The following is a 25240-nucleotide window of genomic DNA, read 5'->3' as shown; positions in this document are numbered from 1 at the left end:
TGGGAAGAGGGAGCTTGGCTTCCCAGAAGCGAAGAGGAGGAGGGGGGCCGCCTTGAAGATCAAGCGGAGGAGGGGGCAGCGATTCCGTTTCCATCGCGCCTGGACCAGCGCTGTGACCACCTCCGTGGAGCCCATGGAGGTGGATCCACCTCTGGATGAGCCCATGGAGGTGGATCCACCTCCGGATGAGCCCATGGAGGTGGATCCGCCTGCGGCACAGCTGGCCTGGCACCACACCACCGTGCCAGGCCCCGCATCGGCGCCGTCCCACCACCGCTGGTCCAGGCGCTCGGCTCCCTACCCGCTGCGTGGCCCCCGCCCCAAGCATTAGCTGGGTGGCATGAGTTTCCATCAGCTCCTCCTCCGAGCCTCCTGGGGAGCCAAGTTCTCCTCTTCCCATTTAAATGCTTCGGGAATTATAGTTTCGTTGTTGTTGTTGTTGTTGATTTTAGTGTTTAGTGTTAGGAGTAGATTATTGTTCCTATTTTAGAGTTAGGCATAGGTTACTTTTAGTCTTTTAGTGTTAGGCATAGGTTCCTGTTCTTGAGTTAGGCATAGGTTACTTTTAGTCTTTTAGTGTTAGGCATAGGTTCCTGTTCTTGAGTTAGGCATAGGTTAGTTGTAGTCTTTTAGTGTTAGGCATAGGTTCCTGTTCATACTTGACAGTTAGGGCTAGATTGCTGGTGTCAGGTGGCAGTGAGCAGCGCTCACTCGGTAAGCACACGCCTGATTGCTCATGCGAAGACATGAGTGCGAGTGCCGTGAGCACGGAGGCCCGATGGCATCTTGGATGGATTGAATTTGCAGCTTGTGACTTTTGTGTTGCAGACCGTCGAGGAGCAGAGTGTGAGTGGCTGCGACATTGCGTTGGGCCTCAGGAGAACAGTGTGCCTGTGTCTCGAGCATCCTGCGTGGCCGTTGCCAGGTAGGTGTGCCTTCCTTTGCAGTAAGCAGTGCTTAGGCGTGAGCCCAGCTCATGCCCCTGTCCTCAGCAGATGGGCTTTCTGCGTGCTTTATTGCTGTGCTTGGTGCCATACGGCACAGCAGCAGCAAGGCCATGAACACGTACGTAGCCAGGTAGATGCAAATGTGCAGCTGATGGTAGGAATACTCTTGTTGTTGGTGTTCATGAGACAGTGGTCGTGCGTGTGCGATCAAGCTCAGGGAGAAGTTGATTCTTGCCTGTTCAGCTCTTGCTGAAATGCAAGTTTGGCGTCCCTGCTTGTGGTTGGGTCGGAAGACCAAGGCTATCTTGAGAGCACGTCTGTGAGTCAGGCTGGGAGTTTTTGCTAGCAGGAAGTCACAGCGTCGGAGCGCACGAATGGAATGATGGCTCTCGTTTCCCCCTTGTAGAAAGCAGCCTCCTGGAGAGCAGCAGAGCAGCAGGCTGTCTGCGCTATGGCCGCTGAGCTGCATTTCTCGCCCCCTGAGGTCCCTGAGCCCACGCTGATGGAGAACGTGCTGCGCTCCGGCCTCTTGTTTGGAGCCGTTTTCCAGCTTGTGTGCGTGTGGGCCATAACCTTGCCGGTTCCCAAGTGCCCAGAGACAGTAAGTAGCGCTCTGTTTGATAGAGGTTGATAGAAATGCAGAGGAAATGGGCTGGGAGGGAACCAGCTGGAGCCGTTGCCTACGGTAGCGCGCCGCGGCATTGCTGAGAATGCGGCAGTTTGTTCTGCCCTTCCTTGGTCGTGCGTGCTGTTCGTGGTGGCACGCAAGGAGCCTGGAGGTGCAAGCTCATCTGCTGCTGCTGCTGCTGTGGCCTGTGAGTGGCAGGCAGGGCGTCCCCCTGTGCAGGGACTGCCTTGCAGGCAAGGCCTGTAGACTGTAGTTTATGTGGGATTTTTGGGAACAAGACAGAGGTGGAGTTTCTGTTGTGCCCTGATGTCAGGAAGGCAATGTGCAGCACTGGCACCCAAAGCTGCCCAGTCAGGTGACTTGAGCTCCCAAAGCGAGCTGTCAGGCAATTGTCAGAAAGTTCCCTTACTGTTTGTGAATTGATTCCTGTAGGACTCGGACGGCTTGGAGTCTAAGACTTGGGAGACGGTGAAGAAACCAAAGGCAAGTGCTGCACAGCTAAGCAAGAAAGCCAAGAAGGAAAGCAAAAAGAAACGGTGAGGGCTTGAGCGCTAAGCCTCAAAGGCCAAAGGAAGCAGCTGGAATGCTTGCTGAGAGGTGCTCCAAAGGCAGCGCACTGTCCGTCTGGTTTTGTGGCATGGCCGTGCTTTCCCTTGCCCGGATATTGGAGAGGAACTGAGGAAGCTGGAAGGGCTTCTGATGTGTGACCAGCAAATCGGACTTTGCCTGTGCGGGATTTCATGTGTGGCAAGAGCTGGGGACGCCGCATTCCTTCAGGGTCCTTCAGCTCGATAGCTGTTTCAGAATGTTGATGATGAGGTGAACTTACCGCATGTGGTTGGTCATGAGCGGTATCCAGGCTATTTTATTGTCTATTGACATATCTACAACATGCAACCCAAATCCCTTAGTTTAAAATAAAAGGGAAAGAAACCTTTTACACCTGGTGCTGCCTCTTTGAGTAGCTGGTCCAAACATGCCTGGCTTGGGCTGGCAGTGGCAGGGCAATGAACCGGCCGGCTTCACGTCCCTCCCTGGAGATGGAGCTGCTTTTCCCGCGTTTCCATGCTGGTCTTGCCAAGGGGTGGCCTTTCAGCCAAAGCGCAACTGCTAGCGGAGCGTGTGAGCATCAGCTTGCTCTGTGAGGACTGAGAGAAACAAAAGGAGAGGAAGCAGCGCGCGAGGAAGAAAGGTATCCTTGCACTCAGCCCCTTGAGCTTGTCTCTCCAGCTTGCCTGGTGGCTTTTTCAGCCTTGTGTAGTAGCACTGACTGTTCCTGCTTGCCCTGGGAAGGCCAGCTGTACCTGCGGGCAGCCGTGGCCTGCACGTCAGGCTGCCGTTGAGCCGCGAGGAGTTCAAGTGCGGGTGGGCTGGTGTGAAGAGCAGCGCTGGGAGTGGGGCAGGAGGAGAGGGCAGCGGGAGGGCTGCAGGTGAGCGCACCTCGGGCCCAGAGCTCAGGCGTGAGCCGGGAGGGCAGCAAGCTGTGCTGCGCTGCTTCAGCTGCAATGGCTTCGAGCGCGTCATGGGCAGCGGCGCGTGTGGAGCGTCTGGGTGCTGCGAGGGCACCTTGCTGAGCCGGAGCCCGAGAGAGCTGAGGGGAGGGGAGGGGAAAGGAGGGGAGGGGAGGGGAGAGGAGGGGAGGGGAGGGGCTGCACATCAAGAGTGTCTGCCTGCCATTTTGGCTTGGCGCGTCGGCATCTTCCTCCTTCCACGAAGGAGTCTGCACGGTGCACTGGGTCCAGCGTGCTACACGGCACTGCCTTCTGCTGCCTGCCTGCCTGCCTGCCCGCCTGCCGGCTGCACTGCTGGAGAGGAAAGACCGGATTGTCGGGCTGTGTGCAGCCAAGGAGCTGGCTGCAAAGGGGGGAAATGGAGTATTGAGGAGCGGTTAGTGCGTGTTAGGTTTGGGTGTGGATGCAGCGATGGCTGAGTCACCTCCATCAGCTCCTGGGGGCTGGGGCCGAGCCCGGTGCGTGGGGCTGCGCTGCGGGCAGGAGGGCTGCGGGGCTGGGGCAGTGGTGTGGGTGCAGCACATGGGGCCGTGAGAGGGTGTGCAGCAGGGAGGGCGTTGGGCCCGAGCCGCGCTCGTGTTTGTCGCAGCACAGGGGCTGCAGGGGATGGCAGGAGAGCAGAGCAGAGCGGGGAGAGCCGGGCTGTATGAAGGCCAGGGCATGAAATCTTCCCTTGGCAGCTACGTAGCTGCTGAGCTTTTCCCCCAAGTCTTCAGACTGTGGGGTGATAAGGCTCCGCAGCACAGCCAGCCGGGCCCTCCTGATACTTGGGGGTTAGGAAAGGGCAAAACAAATCAGTGTCTTTCAAGAGCACAAAGCAGTGAAGCACAGCACAAGCCATTTATTGCCTGCGTAGCTGATCTTCTCCAGCCATGTCCATTGGAGATGTGCAGACTGAGTGTGGACAGAAAGCAAACGGAAGGGAGGGGAGAGGAGGGGAAGAAAGTAAGAAATGAAAGGAAAGAAAAAGGGAAATGTGAAGGGGAAGAGAGAAAGAGAAAAGGAAAGGAAAAGAGAAGCAAGGCAAAGAAAAGAAAGGCAAAGGAAAGCAAAAGGGGGAAAAGGGAAAAGGCAGAAAAGAAGACAAGTTGCACGCCGCCGGCGCCACCCGAGGGGAAACCGGCAGCGGAGCCCCCCAGCTGCCCCTCCCCCTCGTCCAGGCCCCGGGCTGCCCCCAGGCCGCCCTCAGCAACGTGACGCCGCAGGCGGTTGGTAGGGCCGGGGCAGGAAGTGCTTCGTGCCGGCGGAGAGCACTTCCAGGGCAGCGCGGCATGGCGGCGCCGGGCCGGTGAGCGGGGCCGGGAGGAGCGGGCTGTGTGCTGGGAGCGGGGTCGGGCCTGGGCGCGGGGGCATGGAGGGGCGCTCGGGGGAGGAGCTGGCGGTGCTGCCGGCACACAGAGGTGATGCATGCGGCGCCGGCGAGTGGTGCGGGGTCGGGGGGCAGCTTCCTCTCAGGGAAGGCCGTGCGAGTGCGGAGCTGTGTTGGTGTTTGGGGTGTGTGAAGGAGGAGGCCCCGTAGGGCCTGGTTGTCGCCAGCAAAGCCCGGGCGGGCGGGCAGGCAGTGGAGCAAGGCGCGTGGGTGCTGTGTTGGCCGGAGGGCGCGGAGCTGGAAGAAGGTTTGTGAAGATGTGCTTCCTGTGGACGTCCGTTGTCGGGACGAGGCAGGGCTGCAGTTGTGTGTGATTGTGTTTGTTGCTTGGGAGGAGTGCTGCCTTAGTCGAGTGGGGGGGAGGGAGAGGGAGATTTTCAGACTGCCATCAGTCAGGAGCACGGCACGTTTCTGCCTGCTTGGCTCCTGCTGTTGTGTGGGTCCCCGCAAGGCATCGGTGAGCCAGAGTGGCCACGTGTGTGTGTGCCAGCATTGTGCGCGGATGTGGAATGGAGTGAGAGTGGTTGTAATGAAAACGCAGCTGGCCGTATTTCTGGTAGGGAATGGTTGAATCCGCAGCCGTGAGGCGCAAGAAGAGGCGCTGGGTGCTAAGGTGGAAAGCGGAGCTTGTGTGTGCCAGGAGGCAGGCGTGGTGAGGTGCGCTTTGGAGCCTGCTGTTGTTGGCGCTGGGCTCGGGAGGCCCCTGAACACGGCGCTGTGTGCTGCATGTGCCAGCCCCAAGAGATTCCTGGGTGGAAGAAGAGAGAGGATGAAGGAGGCCGAGGGCCCTTTGCTCGGGGCCGGCTCCTCTGTGGCCTCTTGCTTGCCGGAGAGAAGGGCTGCCCGCTGGGCACGGGGAGTGTCTTCTAGCTGCCGTCCCGTGCCCTGTCCTGCAGCCCCCTCCTCATGCTATGTGGAACGCCATTGCCAGCAGTGCGGCTGCCATTTTAGAACCTTTGCCGCATCACAGCCGTCACCTTGGTCACCGCTGCCCCGGCCAACGCACTCGCCTCTGTGAGCTCTGGCAGCCATGCCTGGAGTGAAGAGAGCGAGGGGCGAATTTTGCCCTATTTTAAATGGGAAGAGGGAGCTTGGCTTCCCAGAAGCGAAGAGGAGGAGGGGGGCCGCCTTGAAGATCAAGCGGAGGAGGGGGCAGCGATTCCGTTTCCATCGCGCCTGGACCAGCGCTGTGACCACCTCCGTGGAGCCCATGGAGGTGGATCCACCTCCAGATGAGCCCATGGAGGTGGATCCACCTCCAGATGAGCCCATGGAGGTGGATCCGCCTGCGGCACAGCTGGCCTGGCACCACACCACCGTGCCAGGCCCCGCATCGGCGCCGTCCCACCGCCGCTGGTCCAGGCGCTCAGCTCCCTACCCGCTGCGCGGCCCCCGCCCCCAGCATTAGCTGGGTGGCATGAGTTTCCATCAGCTCCTCCTCCGAGCCTCCTGGGGAGCCAAGTTCTCCTCTTCCCATTTAAATGCTTCAGAAATTATAGTTTCGTTGTTGTTGTTGTTGATTTTAGTGTTAGTGTTAGTGTTAGGAGTAGATTATTGTTCGTATTTTAGAGTTAGGCATAGGTTACTTTTAGTCTTTTAGTGTTAGGCATAGGTTCCTGTTCTTCTGTTCGAGTTAGGCATAGGTTACTTGTAGTGTTTTAGTGTTAGGCATAGGTTCCTGTTCTTCTGTTAGAGTTAGGCATAGGTTAGTTGTAGTCTTTTAGTGTTAGGCATAGGTTCCTGTTCATACTTGACAGTTAGGGCTAGATTGCTGGTGTCGAGTGGCAGTGAGCAGCGCTCACTCGGTAAGCACACGCCTGATTGCTCATGCGAAGACATGAGTGCGAGTGCCGTGAGCACGGAGGCCCGATGGCATCTTGGATGGATTGAATTTGCAGCTTGTGACTTTTGTGTTGCAGACCGTCGAGGAGCAGAGTGTGAGTGGCTGCGCCGTTGCGTTGGGCCTCAGGAGAACAGTGTGTGACTGTGTCTCGAGCATCCTGCGTGGCCGTTGCCAGGTAGGTGTGCCTTCCTTTGCAGTAAGCAGTGCTTAGGCGTGAGCCCAGCTCATCCCCCTGTCCTCAGCAGATGGGCTTTCTGCGTGCTTTATTGCTGTGCTTGGTGCCATACGGCACAGCAGCAGCAAGGCCATGAACACGTACGTAGCCAGGAAGATGCAAATGTGCAGCTGATGGTAGGAATACTCTTGTTGTTGGTGTTCATGAGACAGTGGTCGTGCGTGTACGATCAAGCTCAGGGAGAAGTTGATTCTTGCCTGTTCAGCTCTGGCTGAAATGCAAGTTTGGCGTCCCTCCTTGTGGTTGGGTCGGAAGACCAAGGCTATCTTGAGAGCACATCTGTGAGTCAGGCTGGGAGTTTTTGCCAGCAGGAAGTCACAGCGTCGGAGCGCACGAATGGAATGATGGCTCTCGTTTCCCCCTTGTAGAAAGCAGCCTCCTGGAGAGCAGCAGAGCAGCAGGCTGTCTGCGCTATGGCCGCTGAGCTGCATTTCTCGCCCCCTGAGGTTCCTGAGCCCACGCTGATGGAGAACGTGCTGCGCTCCGGCCTCTTCTTTGGAGCCGTTTTCCAGCTTGTGTGCGTGTGGGCCATAACCTTGCCGGTTCCCAAGTGCCCAGAGACAGTAAGTAGCGCTCTGTTTGATAGAGGTTGATAGAAATGCTGAGGAAATGGGCTGGGAGGGAACCAGCTGGAGCCGTTGCCTACGGTAGTGCGCCGCGGCATTGCTGAGAGTGCGGCAGTTTGTTCTGTGCTTCCTTGGGCGTGCGTGCTGTTCCTGGTGGCACGCAAGGAGCCTGGAGGTGCAAGCTCATCTTATCGTGCTGCTGCTGCTGCTGCTGTGCTGTGTGTGCTGCCAGGCAGTGTCCAAGCCCTGTGCAGGCGCTGCCTTGCAGGAGATGGCTTTGGGTTCCAGTTCGTATGGGACTTTGGGGAAGGAGATAGAGGGGAGTTTCTGCCGTGCCCTGATGTCAGGAAGGCGGTTTGCAGTGCTGGCAGCCACAGCTGCCCGGGCGGTGACTTGAGCTCCGCACGCGAGCTGTCAGCCACTTGTTACCTGTGAAGGTTCCCTGACCGTTTGTGCCTTGATTCTTGTAGGACTGGCACAGTCTTGGGACTCGGTCTGGCCAGACAGTGAAGAAAGCCAAGGCAAGTGCTGCTCTGCTGAGGAAGAAAGCCCAGAAGGAGAGCAAAAAGAACCAGGCAGGGCTGGAGCGAGAAGGCCCACAGGACACTCGAATCAGCTGGAATGCTTCCTCGGAGGTGGCACCAAAGGCAGCGGACTGAGTCAGCGTCCGGTTTTGTGGCATGGCCGTGCTTTCTCTGTCACGGACAGGGCAGCGGAACTGAGGCACCTGGAAAGGAAGGGCTTGTGCTGCATTCCAAGCAAAGAGGGCTTGCCAGAGCCAGGTCTTCATCTATGGCAAGAGATGGAGAGGCTGTGTTCCTTCCGGCTGCGTCTCTTCAGGGCCAGGGCCGGTCTAGTGTGAGATTGAAGTACGGCTGGCCGGGCCTGGAGGGAGAGGAGCTGACGTAGCCACAGGGTCAGGCTTCTCCTTGTGTCTGCCTGGAGGCTGAATGACTCATTGCTAAGCAGAAACCCTGGGCGCTGGGGTTTCATTTTGGGCTGTGTTGATAAATACAAGCCAGAGCCTTTTGCATTGAATAAAAGCGAAACCAACTTTTTCCACACGGTGCTGCCTCTTTCCGTAGCTGGTCAAAAGGTGCCGTGCTTGGGCTGGCAATCGTGGGGCCATGAACCGGTCGGCTCTCCCCTGAAATTCTGCTGGTTTTCCCCCGTTTCCTTGTTGGTCTTCCCAACGGGTGGCCTTTCAGCCCACCTGTAACTGCTGGCCACAGGCTGTGAGCCTGCCCTTGCTCTCCAAGGACCGCTAGCAAAAGCACGAAGGAGGGGAAGCGGCCCGGGAGGAAGCAAGGCGTCCCTACACTCAGCCCCTGGAGCTTGCCTCTCTTCCTGGTGGCTTTTTCAGCCCTGGGCTGTGCTGAGGGTTGCTGTTTGCCCCGGGAAGCCCAGCTGCACGCAGGCAGCCGTGGCCTGCACATCAGCCTGGCGTTGGGGCACGAGGAGCGCAGGTGTGGGTGGGATGGTGTGAAGAGCAGCGCTGGGAGCGGGGAGGAGGAGAGGGCAGCGGGTGGGCAGCAGGTGAATGTGCCTCGGAGCAGAGCTCAGCCTCGAGCTTGGAGGACACCGAGCCGTGCTGCGCTGCTGCAGCTCCAGTGGCTTCAGGCGCGTTACGGCAGCGCCGCGTGTTGTGCCAGGGCGCTGCGAGGGCGCTTTGCTGAGCCATGAGGGGCGACTGCTTTGCCAAGTGTTTTCCTGTCGCTCCTTGCAGTTCCTGCGTTTGAATTACTGCACGATGATGTGCTGTTTAAACTGCTCCTCGTACCTCTGCATCATCTGCAGACTGTGCTGCCAGGGCCCTGATGGAGTGGTGGAACGTTACTGGTGCTGGGCAGAGGCCAAGGCACCTTTCTATTAACTGGCTTCTAGCTGAGCTTTTTGCCAGTTCTCGCAGCCCTCTCTGTCTGGCCCTTGGGGTAGTTTTGTGCCCACCTCGTAGCCCTCTTTTTTACCTGGTATGTCATCAACTTGCCTATGAGGCTGTGGTGAGAGAGTGAGGAAAGCCTTCTTGAGGTGGAGAGAAACAGAATTCACTGGTGTTTTCTCTCCCACCAAACTTCCCCGCCCCTCCCCCCCGTGGGAAGCTGTCACATTGGTAGCCAGTGGTTTCCCCTTTGTTCTCTGTCACCCTTTTCCTTAATGAGTCCAGGGACGACTTGAGGGGAATGGAGCCTCAAGTCTGGAGGATAGGCAATGTCACTGCGGTCTTCAAAAAGAGCAAGAAGGAAGACCCAGGCAATCATAGGCCAGTCAGCCTCACCTCTGTCCCTGGAAAGGTGAGGGAACAGCTGCTGCTAGATGTCATCTCCAGACAACTGGAAGAAGAGCAGGTGATCAGGAGCAGTCAGCACGGGTTCACCAGGGGGAGGTCGTGCTTGACCAACCTGGTAGCCTTCTATGCTGTTGTCTCTGGCTGGGTGGACGGGGGCAGAGCAGTGGATGTAGTCTACCTTGATTTCAGCAAGGCATTTGATACTGTCCCCCACAACATCCTTATAACAAAGCTGAGCAAGTGTGGGATAGATGAGTGGACAGTGAGGTGGGTTGAGAACTGGCTGACTGGCAGAGCACAGAGGGTCGTTGTTGGTGGTGCAGAGGCCGCTTGGAGGCCTGTAAGCAGCGGTGTTCCTCAGGGGTCTGTGCTGGGTCTGCTCTTGTTCAACATCTTCATCAATGACCTTGATGAGGGGATAATGGCCACCCTCAGCAAGTTTGTGATGATATGAAGTTGGGAGGATTGGCTGACAGCCTGAAGGCTGTGCTGCCATTCAGCAAGACCTGGACAGGCTGAGAGCTGGGCAAAAACAAACCGGATGAGGTTTAACAAAAGCAAGTGTAGAGTCTTGCATCTGGGGAGGAATAATTGCATGCAGCAGTACAGGTTGGGGGATGAGCTGCTGGAGGGGAGCTCTGCGGAGAGGGACCTGGGTGTCCTGGTGGACGACAGGTCGGCCATGAGCCAGCAGTGTGCCCTTGTGGCCAAGAGGGCCAATGGCATCCTGGGGTGCATTAAAAAGAGCGTGGCCAGCAGGTGGAGGGAGGTGATCCTCCTCCTCTGCTCTGCCCTGGTAAGACCTCATCTGGAGCACTGCGTCCAGTTCTGGGCTCCCCAGGACAAAAAAGAGAAGGATCTCTTGGAAAGAGGCCAGCGGAGGGCCACGAAGATGGTGAAGGGCCTGGAGCATCTCTGCTATGAGGAAAGGCTGAGTGAACTGGGTCTGTTCAGCCTGGAGAAAAGGAGACTGAGAGGGGACCTGATCCAGGTCTATAAATATCTAAGCTGTGGGGGGCAGAATGGCGAGGCCGGACTGTTTTCAGTGGTGAGTGGAGACAGGACAAGGGGAAACGGCTGGAAACTGCAGCATAGGAAGTTCTGCACCAATGTGCGAAGGAACTTCTGTACAGTGAGGTGACGGAGCACTGGAACAGGCTGCCCAGGGAGGTGGGGGAGTCTCCTTCTCTGGAGATGTCCAAGACCTGCCTGGACGCCTACCTGTGCGACCTGCTGTAGGGAACCTGCTTTGGCAGGGGGTTGGACACGATGAGCTCTGGAGGTCCCTTCCAACCCCTACAATTCTGTGATTCTGTGGAGGCATAAAGCAGGGGCAGCAGGGCCTGCTGTGCAGATAGGCATAAAGATACCTCCCATGCCATGGCTCTTCTGCTCCCACAATGCTTGCAGCACCATTTAGCAATTCCCCCCCTCCTAATATTTGTAGAAGTTAGCTCAAAAAATCCAGATTGTTTTTATATATTGTTTCTAATTAAACGACAACCCTGCAGCCAGTGCTGTGAATCTTTCTCACTGGACTGTGAGCTGCTCCTGGCAGTGAATTCTCTCTCTGCACCATTGGTTGTGTAGCAGTTACTGTTTGCCTCGACTTCCCTCTGGGGTCTCTGCATGTATCCCTTCCCATTGGGAAACACCCTCACACCGTTCCTCTTTGCTTTTGTGTATGGAACATCTGTAATTTACCCTCCTTTGCATTAACTTTATTACAACCTTTGGGCTGTAATACCCATGACAACGAAAACACAACTTGCATTTTCAAGTGACGCTGCTGTGTTTTGTGCCAATTTCCAGATCAGTGCTCCCGTGGTCTCTGTGGTAGGACAGGGTGAAGGGGAGCGGCATGAAGCTGTGTGCATTCCCGGCTGTGGGGGGCTGGTTTGCTTTTTCTTGGCAGGGTGGGCAGGAGCTCGGGGTTAGAGGAGCATCCAGATGGCATTCGTGGGATCAACAGCTCTGCCACAGGAGGAGGTGAGGCTGCACGCCGAGCTGCAGGACAGGAAGGGGAGGAGGTCCCGGCCCTGCTCTGGACGGTGCTCTGCAGCACTGGGCAGCTCCATCCTGGCTCAGCAGTGGGATCACACGGGGAGGCAGGGAAGGGCACTGCCAAACACAGCCAGGGCATCTCTGTGCAGTTTTGCCTTCCCTGGAGGAACCCAGAGCTTCCCGCTTTGTTTCTGCTCCTGTAGCATTTGTATGCAGTGTGAGCATAAGCTTCTGCTGCCTTATTCTTCTTCTGGCCTTTGGTATCTTCAGGGGGGCTGCAAGAAAGAAGGGGAAAGAGTCAGAGAGTTTAGATTGGACGTAGGGCAGAAGTCTGTTACAATAAGGGTGGCACTGCAGCAGGGACACTGAGGGACCCTGGGGATCTCTGGAGCCCTGAGCACTGTGTGTCAGGGCCTGGGGATGGATGGGATGGAGGGCACCATCCCTGCCCCGTACCAGGGGGACCATTGCCACCCGCAGAGCTTCCCTCATGCTTTGGACAGCTGTGCAGAGGAGGAGGGTCTCAAGGTGTCCTAGGGATGTGATCAGCTCTGGCATCCTCCAGTGATCAATAAAGCCCTCAGCAGAGCCATGCACTGTGTGTCTGCTCCTGCCTGGCAGAGGCCACCTCTAAGTGGTGGGAGGGGTCCCCAGCTCCATACCCCGCACCCCATGTGCTGCACCCATGGGCCTCTCCATCCCCTCTGTGCTGCCTGCTCCAAAAAGGACAGAGCTCCCCGTGCTGCCAAGCAGCCCCAGTACCCTCCCTCTGCTCCCTCCCAGTTCCTCCTTCCAGTTCCTCCCAAACCCTTCACCCTTTCTTCCACCTTATCTATGGCCTCCTTTTACCCCCTCTCTTATCGCAGCCAATTGCCCCTCACTTGGATCTGCTTCAGCCCTTCAGTCCCACTTCCCCTCCACCACTACCTACCCAACAAGGAATCCCCAAATCCCCTCCCTCGGGAACCTCAGATCTCCTCTCTGATGACCAATGACACCCTCTGCTGATTAGCAAAGCCCTCTGACCTCAGTGAAGATCTCTGATGATCAGTGCAGCCCTCTGACAGCCAACGAAGCCTTCAGATGACTGCTGACACTCCCTGGTGGCAAATTGAGCCCCCGATGATCAGCGGGCTGCTGTATCACATGCAGGAAAGGAAAGTGAAGGGTGAGAAAGAATATTTTGACACCATTTGGTAGACAGCGTGGTTTGCTCATCACAGAATAAAGATTGGTTTGGATTTAATCAAGCACTGAATTTGGAGAGAAGTGTGGCTGCACCACACCTGTGTGCGCTGCCCGCTGCCTGGGACCGGCTGCCTGATTCCAAGCCCTCCTCCAAGAGGCTCGGCTGCTCCTCAGCGATGCCCACCTGCTCCTCGTGGAGCTGCTGCTGGCCGGGCACTCGGACTCCGCTTGGCTGGGCTGCACTGCAAAGACACTGGGTCACAATCCAGGCTGGGGACTGCGATGGCTGCTGGGCTCAGGTCAGCATCTTCAGCAGAGCCAGGAGAAATGAGGGCCGGAGGGTGGATCAGCTCCTTATCCCCATCACTGTTGTCCTGTGGAAGGCAGCCATCAGACCTGCAGCGATTCATGCTTCCCGAAAGCTCGGCACTGAAGGAAGCACTCAGTGCACCACCACTGGGCCTGGGTCCAAACCACTGAGATTCACCTAGGAATGAGCAGATACACGGGGCGAGTGTCAAGTGTGCAAGCAGGCCACGCTACTGGGCTGATGACCAGCAGCTCGGTAGCACTTGCAGTCCTGCGTGTGACTGCATTCCGTATCTCCAACCACATCCTTGCCCCAGATCGTGGGGTGGACAGTCCATTCCTGGGTGGCCCACGGTGCAATGCAAAGAGTGAGCCCCCGGCACACAGCCCAACCATCTGTGCAGATGTTCAGGATACCATCACCGGCTCCCTTGCTCATAACCATCCACACGGCTCGCAGTTCTGCCCATTGGCTGCTCTGACCATCCCCCTCATCGAACCGCATCGTCTCGCTGGAAGGATGGTATGCTATTGCTCTCCACTTGCTCAGGTTGCCCTTGCTGGACCCATCTGTGCACCAGGCATCTTCAGGGATCAGGTATTTTCCCTCCTGAACGGGACTCTGGTGGAGCGACCAGTGCTTCTTTTGGTGCATCACTCCCTGAAGCTCTGGAGACAAAAGTCAGTTGAAAGTCTAGAACAACACAGAGCAGGAGGGGGAAGTGCAAGTGCTCACCCAGAGACAGAAAAAAGGTTTATTCAAGTATTACAGTATGACATCCATGCATTGCAAATACCCCAGTGAAGTGAAAATCCGCAGTCAGTGCAGGAAGCCTGAGGTTTCAGCATTCACAATAGAAGCCAGCTAACAGAAGCACTGTGGGAGCTGTATCTGCCTGTGCCCCTTCTCCCACGAAGCCCAACAGCAAACATTTGTGCTCAGCTGCTACTTTAAAACACCACAGTCCCTGTTCCAACAGCCCTCCTGCTACCTCTTCCATCAGAGCTGTGCCTGCAGACCCCAGACAAGGCCGGGGTGCTCTGCCTTAAGCAGAATAACAAAAACGGGCAACGGCAGGAAGAGAAGAAGTTTGCGCCTGCAGCGCCCTGCCCATTTCTCTCTTCTGCTATTTGGTGCACTGCCAATACACGACCAGCACCACCACTCCAATTTTTCTTTCTGAATTAGCAATAAGGCAAGTAAGTGGGAACCAAAGGCATCTGGGTGTGATGCCAGTCAGCTCCTGCAAAAAGCAGCTCACCTCATACTTGGGGCCAAAGGAGAATGAGGAACACCCCGACCTTCTCCTGATCACAGTGCAAATGTGAGCCCTTTTCAGACTGGAACCCTTTGGGCATTCCCTCTTTAAAAACAACAGCCACAACAGCATCATTGGAAGCTCGTTGCAGTCCACAGACCAAATCACCAGAACAGAAACAATGGGAGATGGCAGAGGTCTGAAGCAGCTGCAAAAGGAGCGTTAGGGCTTCAGTGGGGTTGGTTAGTTTGGTTGGTCATAGCAGTTAAGAAAGCAGGGAAGAGAGAGTTTTGTATTAACAAAGTTCAAAACAGACCTCAGAGCTCTGATTCCAGCTGGGAGCTCTGAGCACCGTACCCAGCACCAGCCATCTGCCTGTGCCTTGCAGCACTTTGCTCCAGCAAGCAGGCTGTGCACTCACTGCATTTTCTCTGCTATCTCAGACAACACAGAACAGCATCATTTTAACCCCAACTCCATCCTGGATGCAACCCCTGGTTGTGTGCATGGAGTCCAACTCCTCATAGTGTGCAGAGCAGGCAGTGCCCTGCATGATGCCACAGAGATCATCACTGTGACAAACCAACAGTAAACCAAAGCAACCGCTGCATTTAGGGTTACCAACACTACAGAGAGAGGTGCTCACCACACTCAAACCCCAGGCTGCTTTTGGGCATGCGTTCCCATCTCTGTCTTTCCCCATGGTGAGTTTAACTCCCACCTCACTACTTATAGCTGTGAGGGCAAATTTATGCCACCTCGTTTTACACATCCAGCAGTCAGCTAGCCAAGACCCAGCTAGCACTGTCTAGGCTCCCTGTGAAGTTAATCCAAATAAATATGCATCTCCAAAGGGCAAATAACTGCAGAGCTGTGGCTCCAGAGAGCAACTCCTACCAGGAGCTCTGCAAAACACTCTGCTCCCAGATCCAACCTATTGCTGCAGTGTCAGAGATGAGTCTGCACTCAGACGTTCCCTTCCCAAATCACACTGCACAGCTGTTTCTCTCCTGGTGCTGCCTTCATGCAGTGAAGTCACCTCTCTGAAGCTTCAGGCCTTCAGGCTCAAGCTTCCTCAAGCTGCCAGCTTGGCATTCCGTCCATCTTGGGTTCTACTGGTGAAACAGCAACAGTGGCCACTACAGGAGACGTGACAGGATTTAAAGTTCAGAAAATAATTTAAAAAAAAAAAAAAAACACAACAGAACAGTCAGGTAATGGTGACCTCATTTCCCAAACTGTCTTTCTGCCAACCACAACTTTAGGGTTTCACAGACCTTGCTGCATTATCAGCTTGCCCTAAAAATGCCTTATCTGCAAACCAGAAATGAGCATATCGCAGCTTTCAGACAAGCACCATCCAACACAAAATGGAAGAATGCCACAAACTTGCATCCCCCCCGAGTAAAAAGCCAGAAACTTTATTATTCATACCAAACTCTTACACACAAAAGCTCCTACGTCTTTTAAAATACCTTAGCTCTCAGTCCATCACAACAACTACGTGTCACACAAACGGGCCCATGCTCAGACCCCTACAATACAGACTGAACCTTCAGTGCATTGTGCCAGAAAAGCGTTCATTTCACTGCCACTTGGAATCAGGTCACGAGAAGAGTGGTAACACGACAGCCAGAATGCTGAGAATCAGCTGTGGAGAGGAAGTTTTGGACACAACACGCCGTAAGAATGACATGCTGTGAAAATGCAGAAAGCTGCTTGCTTGAGCTGCGCTGCTGGACTGAGGCAGAAGAGGTCAGTGAGCAAAGCCTCTGGAATTCCCTGAGGATGGCACTGCAGCGGGGAGAAGGAACCTGGGGACGCTGTGCACTCAGTGCTAAGCAGCACTCACGGGATTCTGCACCAGACAACAGTTCAGGGCCTTGGAAGAAGATGATCTGAAGTGGAGCCTGTATAACAGAGTTCAGAGCCAGAGCCAAAGGGCACCGAAAGGGAAAACACTGCAGGGCGGTGTGAAACCAGATGAGCAGCAATCCAGAGACCACTTCAAATCCCTTAAAAATACACAGAGGGACTCATTGAATTACACACTGGACACAGCCAAGAGCAGCTTTGGTTTGCTCTTCTCTTCCCTGTTTCAGCTCGTTACATTTGCACATCATGTTACTGTTACAAAACAACCACAAAACCCACCAACATAATGCAACTAAGCTGAACAAGGACTGGATCAGTGAAGGAACAGAGCCATGGCAGCTGTGCTGCACCAGCCCACCCTGCACAGCCACAGTGTCAGCACTCAGCCACAACCCGCCGTGCTGCTCAGCAGAAGGGTTCAGCCCTACGTTACACTGCTCACAAGGGGGGGTTCTGCTGAAAGCCAGGGAAGCAGCAGACGTGCAGGGAGGAAAAGCTCCTCCATCCTTAATATGGCTCACGACCAGATACGGGACTGAGAAACTGCACTGTGATACCCCAGAATCAGTAACAAGCAAAGCACGTGGTCATTCTTACAGGAGGTCCAGAAATGAAAGAGCAGCGTAAAAAGAAACACAGAGGTGAACAGATTTGCTTCAGTGCTTGCTTAACTCAGGCAAACCTGATTTGGAGAAGAAAACCGAAGTTTGTAACTGAGCTTGGAGGGACTTACTGAACAGCAGGTCAGCCTGGATCCAGCTGAGCTCCTGGATCAGCTGTTCTCTGTTGGCCCAACCTCCTGTGAAAAGCCAAGAGCAGAAATCCAGCTCCAAGGGCTCAGAAAGAATAAATGACAGACAGCCCAGGCCACCTGAATTATTTTTTTTTTCCAGGAAAGATGTGAGGAACAAAGTTGTTCCAAAAACTGTCCTCAGTTTTCCTTGTTCCACTACCAAGATGACAAAAAGCATCAGCTTCTCTCATGTGCACTGAGTTCAGTACCTCAAATGCTGTGGACACTGACATTGTTTGACAGAAAACACCTTCTTAACACACAACATTTCTTTCCTCCAGCCAAGCATCAGCAAAGCCTCTCGCCTCCCTCAGAATCCTCCTGAATTGCAGCCCTGAGCTCCCTACCATGCTGCTGCCCTTTGCCAAGTGATGATTATTCAGCAGAACTGCCATGGGAGCAGAGGAAGACACTTCTCATCACTTCCCAGCTTCTAAGCACACATTTTTTAAGTCAGCTGTTTTGCTTTTCTCCAGCTTTACTTCAAGCCTCGGGCACAGAGGTCCCTGGATCCGTTGGGTCTTACTAACACTGCTAATGCAACATTTAAAGGCTGCTGCATGAACAGGAAACTGGGATCTATTTGTGCCCACAGGCCCCAGGCACCATTCCTCAGCTCCAGCAAACAAATCCCTTGACACCAACAAGGCACGTTAGGTTCACTTTTCCACTTAAAGGAAATGGGCAAAACTCAGTGCTATAATTTTCTAGCAAAATGTGCACTGCATTCCTTTTGTTAAGCAGCTCTTGCAGACACAGTTACCCAGCAGTGGAAATAAAGCTGGGCAAGGAAACAAACCTGCAAGAACCATGTCCTACTCGTCACACTGCCAGTGAGACACTGGATCACCGCATCCCAAGAGCCAACTTGAGAGCAAGCAGGCACCAATCTGTGAACCTCATGAAAACCAAACACCAGCATCACATTCTATGCACACACATGCACAGTCCTGTCTTGTCTCAATTTGAGAAACAAGGTCCTGAGGTAAGGTGGATTAGAACAGCTTTTCTTCTGAATAACACCACAGGGACATGCTCCTGCTTAAGTACAATGAACAGAGTTCTCTCCAGAACAGCCCAGGCTCTTCCACTGTCACACCAGGCAGACCAGAACCGTGACAGCTCTGCGCTGAACAACTCCAGCTTTCATTTCAGCCACCAGCAGTAATTCCTCCCAGTATGTACATTCCATAAGATCAAAACCTACAGCATCAGGAAAATCCCATTTCAGTCTTTAGAGAATGCAGCAAGCCTTAAAGTTGCATCCAGGAAGCTGCTGATGCTTAACGTATGTTTCCACGTGAGCCCACGGGGTACGTGCACAAACCCCACTGTTTGTTAGCAGGACTGGAAACCCTGGTTTGAAAACACACCCAGAGTGTTCTGGCGCTAGCAGAAACACTGACAGATCTCAAATGCACTGTAATAAATTCCTTCTCAGAAAATACTGCCCTGCTAACTGTTGCCCAGGATTCTGGTCAGTCAGGAGCAGTGAATCCCTTGTCTCATTCACCATCTGGGCAGCACTCTCAGTTCGTCACAAGAACAGGACGATGCACCATCCCACCTCATGGCAGAAGAGTGAATTGCAGAGATACTGCAAGACTCAACTGCACACAACGCACATAATATGCAAAGAGACAGCCCGTATTCCAACAAGCTTTAGTCCCCTGACAATTAACATCCAGACGAGCTCGTGGGTTTGAAATGTCACTGTTCGGCCAATGAATCAGCCAGTGAGATATGCCAGCCTGCGTTTCTGATCCACCTGGTGAGGCAGCACAACAGCTTGAAGTACCAAGGATCTGCCAGGGGCTTTAGTTTAGAAATACCAATGATCCCACCATGCAATCCCATCCTCACCGTTCTGCCAACCAGCAGAACAAAATGCTCATGGGTAAAAGCCAGAGGGATGTGAAAAAGCCTTCTATTTTGCTGAACAGCCACACACCATCTGCATGAGCACTGCAGGAAGACTGCAGGAAAACCAGCTGTCAGTCAGCTTCTGCTTCTGTATCCTGACCAGAAGGAGGAAAATGCAATTTGCAGTGTTAAGAACAGCACTGACACAACAGGGACATGGACTGGTATGCAGGCCAACAGAACAGTGACGGGTGACAAAGTGAAGGAGAGGTAAAACTCGCAGCCAAGTGCCAGCTCCTGTGTGAGGGAGAGTTCTGAAGGAAACAGGGTAATTTGACTGGTGGGAAAACAGCACAGTGCGGAGCTCAGGGCTTGAAGAACTTAGAAATCATTAAGCAGGCAAAAAGCCATCGCTGAATGGAGACCCATCAAACACAGCTGATGTCCAAGCATTTCTGCTGGCATCCAGGCTTTCTTCCACCAGCACAAAAGCTTGCCTTTTCCTCTGAAAACCAGCCAAAGCCAAGCTTGTCCTGCCATTGAGCCAGGCACAGCACTTCTCCCATACAGAACTGCAGTGAGGAGCTGGCCGTGCTGGGCTGCTTCTGCCACCAGCTCTTCCATGCACCTTTCCTGAGGCACAAGCCTGTGAATACTGAAACACATGAATAATTCTGCTCAGCTGGGTAATCCTGTGGCTTGCCCTGCTAGCCAAAGTACACGACTTGAACCAAAGGCAAAAACCTCTTATTCTATCCTTGCCAGACCTCTGGACATAACCTGAGACTCTTGCACCTGAGAAGGGAAGACGTAATAAACGTTTTTGTCTTGCTCTCCCCATCTCAGAACTGGAAACACTGGTGAACAGCCACGCATTACAAGTTCTCAGGACAGTAAAAAGCAGCACTCAAGTTGCCACATCCTCCCCAAGATGAGCGTGCTTTTATTGGGGTAGATGAGAAAACAGAACGTGAAATAAGACCTGGACAACAAATACTGCAGATGTAAGATATGAAGATATCATCAAGGAATGCCTCACTTTTCAGTCAGCAGCTGAGCTGCCTAAACAGAGGACATGGTTTAGAGGACATGGTGGTGATGGCTGCACTAGATGACTTCAGAGGGCTTCTCAGCCTTAGTAGCTCTACCATTCTAAATCACAGTTGAAAAAATGTTTCAACCCATTCTAACAAAACGTAGAGGAAGAATGAACACAAACAGTAAGGAAATAGTGTCAGCACTCTTAGGCATTTTGCAGCTCCTAGCCAAGGATCACCAAAGTCAGTAGATGAGCACATTCTTACTGCTGGGACAGCATTTCCTTTTCCAATCCTCTACTTTCCTTGTGGGAGCAAAACTGGACCAGCTCAGAACCTCGTGCTGTAAAGCTGAGCCTTCCACAGAGAAACTGCAGTAGTTTCCCAGTCTCCATCATACAGTCCATTATTTGCCAGCTGTGAACAGCTGTGCTCTGAGATAAAGAGGTTTCCAGCTCTCCAGATCAGAGCATTGCTTACAACAGCATCTCAAAAACAGGCCCGAATGGGGAGAACTCAGAGCGAAAGAAGGAAGAAGTCCTGCAGGACACGGCGGCACCTGACGGCCAAACTCGTGATGTTCAACGAGGGCTGAATGAGGAGGGAGAGGGAGGAAAGGGAAATGGGCACGAACCACAACTCTGCACACAGCTAACACGGCCCTCCAGAGCCCTTCATGGAGAAACAGCGCGTGAACCTTCATCACCCTCATCCAGCAGGGACGAAGAGGGGACTTTCCCAAGATCAAAACTGCACTGTGGGGAAAGGAAAGCTCACACAGCAAGTTTAACAGCCTTTCCAATGGTGCTGGTATTACCATCCCTGTTTTTCCATCAGGAAAGAAGTGGGCCACCACACAGTCCCTTTTCTGACACAGCAAAGGATGCTGAACTTGGGAGTGGAGAGGAGAGGAAGGGATGGAGAGGAATGACAAGCCTAGAATCAAACCTTTGATACACATTTGTGATGTTGTACAGAAACTGCATTTCAAGATGGAATGATTACTGATTTCTTAATGCTGCACATCTTTACAGTCCCCTCAGATACATCAATCTTAGGATAATAATTATAAACCTGTCAGATCACAGAGCATCGTGACTGAGTAGAAACTTATCGCTATCTGCTGGGAAATGACCAGTGCTCTGTTTCTCCCTCTCCAACCACATCACAGCATGGCAAGCAGCTACTGAAAAGTACAGGCTATTATAAAGCAAAGTTTGCCATAGCCACAGGACACACCTCCAGCCAACTTTTATTAGATGGACTCCAGCTGCTGCCCTTAAGACAACACTTAATCCATCAACGAACAAGTTCATTAGTTATTAGAATCCTTTATATTATTTTTATCATGGTATTGCAGCAGTCACAGCACAGAGAGAGGCAAGGTACATTCACAAACCCCTCTGCACACACTATTTCTGCCTGCTGGCCTACGGTCAAATGTTTCCACAGCTAAATACTTTTATTTAGGGAAGGTTCTCGTGGAACAGTTGAATAACCAAACTACCAGGAAGGCTCCCACTGACTTCAAGAGCGGACAGACCGAACCACTGCAGACTGGGCACTGCAGAAGTTTGCAACTCACTCTAAAACAAACTCCAGTTCCCACAGCCTGTACAAGGCACAGGAACGTGGAAGACTGTCGGTTTGGTGGCTCCCACCCAGTAACATCACCTGTCTCCAGCCCCCCTGCTTGACCTGAGCCATCACACAAGGCTGCAGCCCAACGCCAGTCATGGTGATCTGCAGGAGGGCTGGCTGTGAAGCCGTCGTCTCCCAGCTGCTGGCCCCAGCTCTCTGCAAGGCCTGACCCCTCAGCACAGCCATTTGCAGACCTGCTAGCTCCAGCCAGTAGCACAGCTCAGCATGCTCCTTGCCCTCTTAAGGAGCACCAGCAGCCCCCAGCCTTGCTCAGCCATCACCTTCTCAGTGTCAGAGCACGCACTGCACCGGATTAGGGAACTGATCCAAGCTAAAAATGCCCTATTTCATTTTTGTCTCTTCACTTCAAAAACAAACCTGACAGTATGACTCTGCTTATATGTGTGCCTTGAGAACAGTCATCACTGACAGAAGGGCACGAGGACACTTGGCAGTCCTAACGTCTTCAAACAGCCTTACAGAAATGTCCCAAGGGAACGAGTGGCAGCCCACAAATCCCGTCCCATTAAAGCATGTCCAGTTTAAAACCAAGCACACACCAGATGTTCAAGCTCCTGTGATACTGCTGGGTGCAGTTTGCTTCAGTGCAGAGCTGCAGTTACACCTCACTAAGCACCAGGCCCCCTCATACCCAGGGCTGAGTCTCACTGCAAGCAGTGGGAAACAGTGCTCATAGAAACCAGGGGCAAGAATTTAAGAGGAAAGGCAAACTATTCCTCAGCTGTAAACTGGCTGTTCTCTTCCATGCCTGAACATTTCATATACTAATGTGGCCAGTCCATATCCCTCAAGACTAAGCTTTTCACTGCCCAGATCTTGCCTCCAAGATACAGGTCTGCTCCAATATGGGTAGAAACAGATGGAGAAGCTCAAATTGGGAACTGGGGATAAAGGCCCAGATTATTCCTGAGGAAGTCCTCCAGCTACACAGCACAGTATCAGCACCTTAACTTCCATTTGTCTAAAAGGCTACAATTCAATTAGTGCAGCAAATCTTCCCTTTCCTGATAACCTCCCCTGGTCCAGCACCTACGTATAGCCACCACAGGAAAGCAAGAACATCCCTAATAAATCTTATCTACCAAAAAGGTGGCTAGCAAACAAAAAAACGTGAAAGAAAGCACCCTCCAGGTTACACAGGCCACAGAAACTAAAAGCAAAGGGCCCAAAGCACAGCACTTGCCATCAGCCTCAATTAGCAGCAAAACAGGGTTTGGGAAAACAAGGGCCTCTTCAGAGCTGCTGCAGGGCAAGGATGAAATCACAGAATTTCATCACAAAATCCCCACACACACATTGATATTTGGAGGCACTTAGTTTAAGCTTAGTCAGCCAACACGCATCTCACTGCAGCAGCTCTGAGAGCAATCCTGTTCACAACTGGAAATGGATCACATCCTCACAGCTCCACCATCCACATCATGCAGAGCAAACTGTCAAACAAAATCACAAAATGGTTCTTGTAAGGTACCCAACTTCAGCGTAAGGATCTGACCTATTTTATTACTGAATTATTGCTCTCACACAAGTTTCCATCACAGATATCCATCAGTGCTGACATTTTTACACCACTGAGGTATTCTCAGATAGGTATACTCTTCTTCCCCATCTTAAAGATGCATTGAGCAGATTTGCCCCTCCGGGTACCTCCTGATGGCTGCATTCCCCACCCAGGAAGACCAAACAGAGGCCCACAAGCAAGGCTGGCCAGTGGAGCAATGTGCCAGCCCCACGGCCCTGGCACAGCCCCTCTGGGGGGTGGCCCGGCACTCGCTGTGCCCACACTGAAGCCAGCAAGTGCCTCTTTTCCAGCTTTTACTCCAAAGGCAACCACCCCATCATGTCTCTGCTGGCCAAGAAGAAGCTGCTGGCCCAGGTGAGTGAGGCAGAGTCCTGCCACTGCCACTAACAGCACTGCCTGGAGGGCAATGGGGCAGTGAGCAGCACTCACCCCAACCCAGAGCCCAGCCGGCTGGCAGCCAACCCCCACTTCAAGGAGCAGAGGAGCCCAGAGACACAAGGATTGAAGGACGTATCCAGGGAAGGCTGGAGTGAGGCAGGACCCATCGCAGTGCTCCCCTGGCAGGACACACAGCCTTACCCAAGAGCTGAGGATGGGGGCCCTGCACCCGCTGTCTTCACCGGCTTCTTTCACGCATACTGCAATCAGCTGCTGAAACACATCAGCTGCCAGCCCTTTGGGGGATACTTCTCCAACTTGAAGGATTTCTTGGAACCACAACCCGAGGACACGGAGGACGACTGGGAGCAGCCCAAGACCTGTGAACCAAAGCGTGGAGCAGAGAGAGCCCGCAGCCAGCCACCTCTGCTGCTGTCAAAGCCTGATGGGTGCCCCCTGGGGCCGGCTTCAGCCCACTGGCACAGAGCCCCACACCACCCACAGCCAAGTGGAACAGGACAAGGCAGCCTTGGGCCTGCAGGCTGTTTCCCCCTTGGTCCGTGAAACTGAAGGCAGGGGCAAGGGCACTGGCTCACCCAGGGGATACCAAGAATTGGCTGAACCCAAAGCCATCGCTCCCAGACCCAGCTGTGCCATTCCACTCACCCCAGTGCCTCAGCCCAAAACATTTACAAGGGAGAGATGCTGCATTTCCTGATCAACTTCAGCAACCCTCTGGAGCACCTGAAAAAATCAGGCAGCCCCAACAAAGCCACCTCTCTCCATTATCTCCATTATTCCTGCTTTCCCCAGCCCTGCGATAACCAGCTTGCACAGCCCGCCAACCCCATGCACCACCACCATCCCACAAGGGCTCACTGCAGCACCAGCTCTACCCCACAGCGACGTGGCACAGCCAGCACACCTACAGCACTCCACACACCTCCGCTTCCCACTGCAGCACCAAGCTGCTGCCTTGCTCTGGATCAGCCCTGGCCCCTCGGAGAGGCAGCAGCGGGATGCCGCAGCACTGGGATGCTGTCAGAGCTGCTGTGGCCCATGGCCACAATGAGCTGGACCGTGTCATGTTTTAAAAAGATAAGGGAGCAGAATGAGCTGCAGAGGTTTTCTTGCTAGAGATGCTGTGCCCCTGTGCAGTTCTGTAGAGCCAACACAGACATGCAGTGGATGTTCCCATCTTGCCATGCTGTGCCCAGGATGCTCTGCAGCTCCCTGGTACAAAGCCCCTGCTCCCTCCTACAAAACCATGCCATTTTAGTGCTCAAGTATGCTGCCTTACAGCAGGGGCTACTGAGGTTATAAAGGGCTCAGGACAGCAGCAAGCATCCATGGCAAGCACACTGGCTGCTCCAAAAGGGGTGCAGGAGAGTAGCATCCAAAACAAACCTCACCAGATGGTCCCAGCTGGTGGTGTGTGGGGTATGCTTGATTCCTGGAATTAGGGCTAGGTTGCAGGCAAAAAACAGCTTCACCTTAGCAGGTGTGTTGCCTGAGAGTTTCCTGCACAAACTGAGACTTTCCTCTGGGTTTTTTTCTACATTGTTTTTGGCATCTTTATTCCAGCCCCAGGGCTCACAGCTGTTTCCTGGAGCATCCATGTGTCCCAGTGTGGGTGCCACAGGCTGAAATCACTGTGCAGCGATGGCATGGAGAGGCCTCCTTGCTCTGGAATCTACCACAGACAGACAGACAGCACCTGGGATGTGATCTGTGGAGAGACAAGGAGCGCTCTTGGTGGAAGCCAGATGACCCAGGACAACTCCTGAGGAATCTGCAAACTAGCACAGAACTGCAGAGCACATCTCCAGCTGCTTTTTGCCTCTGCAAGCTCCCACTGAGCCACTGCAAATGACCCAAAATCTTTGCTGCAGCCTCAAGACTTAGTTCTCTTGTGCCAGCTGCTCCCCACAACTGTGGGGTGTCTTGAGCACCTTGCTATGAGC

General features: G+C 53.8%; 1 protein-coding gene and 1 pseudogene across 1 annotated transcript in view; both read left to right on the top strand.

Annotated features, from left to right (window-relative positions):
• The window catches only part of LOC125695655 (uncharacterized), a 123205-nt gene extending 115942 nt beyond the window's left edge, over positions 1-7263 (top strand). Inside the window, exons 6-7 of the mRNA XM_048950368.1 lie at positions 6375-6473; positions 6902-7263. Coding sequence (XP_048806325.1) covers positions 6375-6473; positions 6902-7126 — 324 coding nt within the window. The 3' untranslated portion in view covers positions 7127-7263. The remainder of the gene's footprint in view (positions 1-6374; positions 6474-6901) is intronic.
• Positions 7264-22800: 15537 nt separating this feature from the next.
• LOC125695653 (AT-rich interactive domain-containing protein 5A-like) lies at positions 22801-24690 on the top strand (annotated as a pseudogene).
• Positions 24691-25240: the final 550 nt, after the last annotated feature.

Source organism: Lagopus muta, chromosome 7, assembly GCF_023343835.1.
Source record: "Lagopus muta isolate bLagMut1 chromosome 7, bLagMut1 primary, whole genome shotgun sequence".
NCBI lineage: Eukaryota > Metazoa > Chordata > Aves > Galliformes > Phasianidae > Lagopus > Lagopus muta.
The sequence above is the reverse complement of the archived record's forward strand: the minus strand, read 5'-3'. Positions and strand labels throughout refer to the sequence as shown.